This window comes from Balearica regulorum, chromosome 2 (genome assembly GCF_011004875.1).
Source record: "Balearica regulorum gibbericeps isolate bBalReg1 chromosome 2, bBalReg1.pri, whole genome shotgun sequence".
In the NCBI taxonomy this organism is placed as follows: domain Eukaryota; kingdom Metazoa; phylum Chordata; class Aves; order Gruiformes; family Gruidae; genus Balearica; species Balearica regulorum.
In genome coordinates this window covers 104726009-104732008 of record NC_046185.1, presented here as the reverse complement: position 1 = coordinate 104732008, position 6000 = coordinate 104726009, and the positions used below count along the sequence as shown (strand labels likewise).

General features: G+C 46.5%; 1 protein-coding gene across 3 annotated transcripts in view; it reads left to right on the top strand.

Annotated features, from left to right (window-relative positions):
• The first annotated feature begins 312 nt into the window (after positions 1-312).
• Positions 313-6000, top strand: part of SLC66A2 (solute carrier family 66 member 2) — a 71855-nt gene continuing 66167 nt past the window's right edge. The window contains exons 1-2 of one of the 3 annotated variants that reach the window (XM_075745203.1): positions 313-434; positions 942-1296. In XM_075745203.1, the coding sequence (XP_075601318.1) occupies positions 1094-1296 (203 nt within the window). In that variant the 5' untranslated portion in view covers positions 313-434; positions 942-1093. The remainder of the gene's footprint in view (positions 435-941; positions 1297-6000) is intronic. The other 2 variants (XM_075745204.1, XM_075745205.1) reach the window with 2 other exon arrangements.

The following is a 6000-nucleotide window of genomic DNA, read 5'->3' as shown; positions in this document are numbered from 1 at the left end:
AGCGCGGCGGTCGGGCAGTAGCGCCCCAAGGAGCGGCGGCGGCGGCGGCGGGGCCGGCACCGCCCGCGAGCAACCTCCCCGCTGGCGCGGCGCCAGCAGCACCCGGTCCTCGGGGCTTGGCAAAGCAACGGGCCGGCCCCGCAGCCGCGCCCACCGTCGCCTCCCCCGCCGGTGGAGCCGCTCGCCCCGCCGCCTCCCCCCGAACCCCTTCCCGCCCCGCCGGCTGCTGCCGCGCGGCCGCGCGCAGGCTAGGACCTGGCGGCGCCGGGCGCGCGGAATCGGCGGGGCGGCCCCGTCGCTCATTGGTGGAGGCGCGGCTGGTCATCGTGGCGTCACGAGCAGCCCGGGCCCCGCCGCTGCCGCCGGCCCGTGCCCCCAGTTGCGAAACGGCGGGGGTCGGAGGGGGATGGCGGCCGCCGGAGCTCGGGGAGCAGGTGGGGAGGCGGGCGCGGCGGTGGCGGGTGGGCAGACAGACAGACAGACAGACAGACCCGCGTGTTCGCGTGGCTCCGGATGAGCGGGGCGCGGCGGGGAACCGCCAGCGGGCCGAGGAGCGGGCGGGTGAAGGGAGGCCCCCTCAGAGAAACGACTCGGCAGAGGGGGGGCGGGCGGGGGTGTTCGCCGGCGGAGGGGGCGTGTGTCCGTGCCCTCCCTGCCCCCCGCACCTCAGCCTTGCGCCCCCGGCCGTTGGCGGGAGGTCTCCTCAGCGGCGGAGCGGGGGTGCTGCCGCCCTCGGACGGTGCCAGAGCCGGGGTTCCCCCTGTGGGGGAGCCCGTGTGAGGGCTGGAGCGTTGCGCCGGGCTGGGGCGGCGGAGCGGGAGCGGCCCCCGGCCCGCCTGTGGCAGGGCGGCGGGCTAGGTTCGCTAGTGCCCGGCGGCCGGCTGGGAGCGGCTGGAGCAGCCCGCGGCAGAGCCAGGCTCACGTCCCATCCCTCTCACCAGGTCCTGGCCCTGGGAGAGAGGGCGCAGTGATGGTGCCGCATCCCATCCAGTAGCCCGTGCGTGGCTAAAGCCGACCTCAGCCGGACAACTGCAGCGCAAGGCGATCCGTCAGCGTGACTGCCCCCGGGGCAGCCCCCCCGCATCCCCCCGTCATGGAGACGGGTGGCTTGGAGTGGCTGCTGGTGCCAATGCAGCAGCTGGTGTCGTGGGGTGCTGCGGGGGCCATGGTGTTCGGCGGCGTGGTGCCCTACATTCCCCAGTACAGAGACATCCGGCGGACACAGAATGCAGAGGGCTTCTCCACGTACGTCTGCCTGGTATTACTGGTCGCAAACATTTTGCGGATACTTTTTTGGTAAGTTCGTTTTGTGGGTGTGTGTCTCCCCAGTTCTAAAGGTTCTTGCTTGGTAGTTGTAAAGCTTTGATTTGGAGTATTTGAGGAAATAATGAGTTTTACATACTTTTCCACTCTCTTGAAGATCAAAATACTGTCTTTCCATAGGTGGGTGAATCTGCATTGAGCAAAATGAACCGGGCTTAGGAGCGCTGTCCGTTACCCTTGCTAAATCTGATTGTCAGTGCTCTGATGTTCCAACAGGCAACTTTTTAACTTGTTTGTAAAGAAAAGAGGTTTATTCTAAGTCAGATCTTTTTTCCTATTGACTGTATTTTACATTTGCCTTGCCCCTCTAGTTGTGTTCTCAGTGTGAAGGCCCCAGTCCTGCACGCTTATTCTAGCATCTAGTTGGTATTAACGTCATTGGGATGCTTGCCATATGTTCTTGCATTTTCCTGGGATGCCAGCTGGCTTCAGAGGTGTTTCCCTTATAGAGGTCCATGCACAACTACAGATGAAAATAGTCATTCTTTGATAAGCAGGTGAAAGATGGGCTGTCTTTCAAAGCAAATTCTTTTTGTTTTCAACACTGCTTTCAGTATTTAAAAGCAAGTTTGTTTCTGTATTTAGGTCTTGTGCTGCTGGACAAAGAAAATGTTATTAGGGCCTGATTTCCGTGGATGAATTTTATTAACTTATATTCCCCATTACTTCTTATAATAGAGATGTTACGACACTGGGAATATACTTGAGAACCAAAGATGAAATATTTTGGGAAATTACTGCAACACAGAACAGTTACTATAAGAATATTTTGACTACAAAATGGTACTTCGTAGACCACAAAGAACTGATAGGTAACAGGCTAAATCCTTTTGTTGGTTTCCGGTTTCTTTTTAAAGCTCCTCTGACTCTTTAAGGAGATTCCTGGATTCTTCTACAGTAAAATGCAACATGTACGTGCTGTGCTGGAGTGGAGAGAACAGGGGACCCTCTCTTGGGACCACAGCTGGCAGTCAAACTGCGGAGTCATCACTAGAACACAGCTACTTGTTGCATTGGACCTATGTTTTCCTGGGGAGAAGTGTATGGAGCAGCTGTTGGAGAAAGCAGAGAACAGAAGGGAAATAGAGGAACTGACGGGGGCAAGGAGAAGTGAAAAGCCTGAGAAATAGAAATTGTCTTAATGTTTTGTTTCATTGGGGATAGTTGAATGGCAACCGAATGGAGATGCTGGCAGTTTCTACATAACCCAGACGAGTGCATCTGTTACGTGAGACTTGGACTATGGAAGAACTGAAAGATCTTTAATTTGAATTGATTTTAAGTATATCTAGTTAAGAGATGTGCAAAAGAATAAATACTATGAGTTATGAAAAATTATAATTTATGTCAATATTAGAAGATTTGTCAACACTTTAAGAGAGAGAGAATGCAGTTATATTGATAAGATTATGTAATTTTTTACTGTGAGTATTTAAGCCACATTGAAGTATCTCTCCCTGACACACACGAGCTCTGCATAGGCTCTGGTCATCTTGGAGTTCGATGATGGCGCAGAACGGCTTCACACAGCACATGCATAGGTGTGTTTGGCTACAGGGGGACTGTAAGGCATGCTGCTGGCTTGTGGTACAGCCACTTCTGTGGGGAAATGCTGCAGGCATGTTCCTGCAGAAACCTTTCTGTCTGTTCTTACAATGAATCGTCTCTTTCTAGCTCTGTTGAACTAAAAGGCAGAAAAGATGACTTGCATTATGATAATTCATTGTTCCCTGAGAGAATATTTTGTTTCTCTACTTACAAAGATTAGGCATCCCTGGTAGTTAATTATAAACACCACTAAGTCATGAAAGCAGCATTGAGAGTGGATATTATCCTTGGGCATATGGATGATTAAAGGAAGATAGCAGAGCAAAAGCCTCTGATTTCTGTGAACATGTTTAAAATGCACCCATAGAGCAGCTTGGCAATTCAATTTTTGTGTTAGTTGTTTAATGTCACCTATGGCTGATGTATTATCTGGGACACAGCACTCTAGAGAATTCAACATAAACAGCAGAATTATATTAATTGTATGTAATATTCGTTGGAGGGAATTAGAAGGTTTTTGTTTATTTTGTTTTAAATTTATTAAATAATTTGATTCATTCTTGTGCTGGAACAGAACTGTACCTATAAGTAATTTTGTTTTGTGTATTTTTCCCCAATCTGGTTTACAAAGTACCAGTTGATAAGATTATTCCTCCTTCAGTTTAGCAAACCAGTCTAGACCTTAATCCAAGTCTCTCTTCCAACAACTTTACTGACCTATAGCTGCAGTTTTCAATTGTTTTTAGTTTCTCTTTGTTATGCCTTGTTATTAAGCATATGATTTGTGCCAGATTCATCCCTCCTGACTTCTCCTCCACCCTGATCCAAAAATAAATACTTAAAGTGGTAGGCCTTAAAAAATTTCAAGTTCTAATAGTGTTGCTTTTCAGGCCTTAATTATTGCTTAGGATGGCTCATCGTCTTGTTTTTTGTTTTTTTTTTTTAACTTCAAGGACATTTCTGTAGTTTGTTTCTGTTATTATTACTTCCAGATTTTCCCTGAATTTCATATATTCTTGAATTTGAGGCTCACAGAGTGGAATGTTATGTGTTACAGATGCATAGGCAGTTCCTGCCTTTTATGCCATGTTTCCTCTGTATTTTCACTCTTGAGCAGTGCTGGCCTGTCTGTATCTCTGTCACTCATGACAGACCCAGTCTCACCTTTCCCCTGTGGCTATACTATGCTTTGTTCACGTCAGCTGTGGTGGCAATTCCCTCATTTCTTATTTGTGAATTGGCAGATTCCACATGTTCCTAGAACCTCACTTAGTTGTCTCAGAGGTGGGGTTTTTTTTTGTTTGTTTGTTTTGTGTTTTTTTGTGTTTTTTTTTTTAAAGTCTGGTTTTGCACTGGGTGAAGTTTGACCTTTCATCTCCCTTCAAATAGAGTATTTACTTCCTAATCTTCATGTTTTATGTGTCTATAATAGAGTTGCAGCTGGTGTATTGCACTGTGACAGTAGCCAATGCATGAAGAACTACTGGGATCAAGGATAACAATCCTGTTTCCATTTACCTGTTTTCACAATTTCTCTTCCTCCAATTAGACTGTCTCCAATGGTAAGCAGTCTTTTAAAGTCAAGAGGACTTGGTGCAATGCCTTTCCTTGTCTTCTTCCCATCTAGGCCCTTAGTTTCAGGGTGTGCTCAAAGAACTGATGTTTGCTAGTGATGACAGTAACACACTATCCCTTAAGTCATTTTTTATGCTTCTCTGTTTCACAGTATCTCAAAATGTCATCTCTAAAGTGACATTTCTGCTTTCACTTATGTGAGTTTGACTTTCCTCTGTTCAAACAAGCTACATGCCAGAACTTTGTGGAAAAGCAGCGGGAGAGAACTGGGCTGCAAGAATGAAAACTGCACATGGATAGCAATGGGCGTGATTCCACTTTGCTTTGTTTGTGCACGCACGGTTTTTGTTTAGGAAAAAGAAAGTAGAAGTTTGACCATGCAAACTTGTGGTTCAGTGTGTTGACTGTATGTGAAGTCTTTGTCCCTTTTAAAGAGGATTCTGGAAAAAAGAAATTTTTCAGAAGTAGACAGTCCGTGCTCACAGCATCACACAATGGAGTCTTTGTTTACCAGTATGAAAAGTAGATTTTGTGCTGTGACTACTCTTGATATCAAGTTAGCTTTATTTTTGGTAATAATCTATTGCTGTAACTTTATATAAGGCTTCAAACCAGCGTTTATTTTGGGGTGCCAGTGTAGTTGCTGGTCATGATTTCTGATTTGTATCAGCTGCTCCTTTGATCTAGTCCTTCTGCCATTTTCAGTACTGTTTCTCCTGTCTTCTCCAGGCCCCATAGGTCATTGTTTCTCACTCTCCACTCAGTTCAACTTCTGGACTGGGCAGCCTGGAGAAGGTCCGAGCTGTAGGTAAAGAGGAAGAGACAGTGCAAAACTCAATGCCTTTGTAATTCTGGTACATATGAAGATGTATGGCATGCTCCAAAAAATCTGATATCAATTTTTTTCCCTCTGCATTTTTAATAAAACAATGACCATTTTTGTTAGCCAATGTCTTACTGTATTTGTTAGAGTTAGCTCTGATTTCTTGTTCAAGACTGGTTATTAAAATATCCAAGGGATACCCTGAGTCTTACTGATGCTTGAGCTTTGAGCTGGTTAATCATCTGGTTAAGCTGCCCTAGGCTGTTTTGAAGTTGTGGGCCAGCTTCAGAGTGCAGCGTGGCACTTGAACTCAGTTGTGACCAAGACAGATGTATCTTCTTGGTTCACGTGGCCTGCAGTCTGCCAGCTGACTAGCTTTGCATTGTCATGATTAAGAACAGGAACAAGAAGATGGGCAAGAATTTTGGGGGTGGAGGATGCAGAGAGTTCTCTCTCTCTTCCTCCTCTCTCTCTTTCCCCTTTCTTTTTTTAAAACAGAGCTTATGATGAGATAAAATGGTTTCTTTTAATCTTAAAATTGGAATAAATAGCTGGAGGATAGAGAACTGCAGATTTCTTAGAAGTCATCAATAGGCATTTTTATTTGTGTCTTGAGTAAGTTCAGTCAAATGTACTTATGCTCCCTGCTATTCCCAGAGGTTTTTGGACTTTTTTTCAGTTTTGCAGTCTATAAAATGTTTTATGTCATAGTATAATGTGGCTTATATATT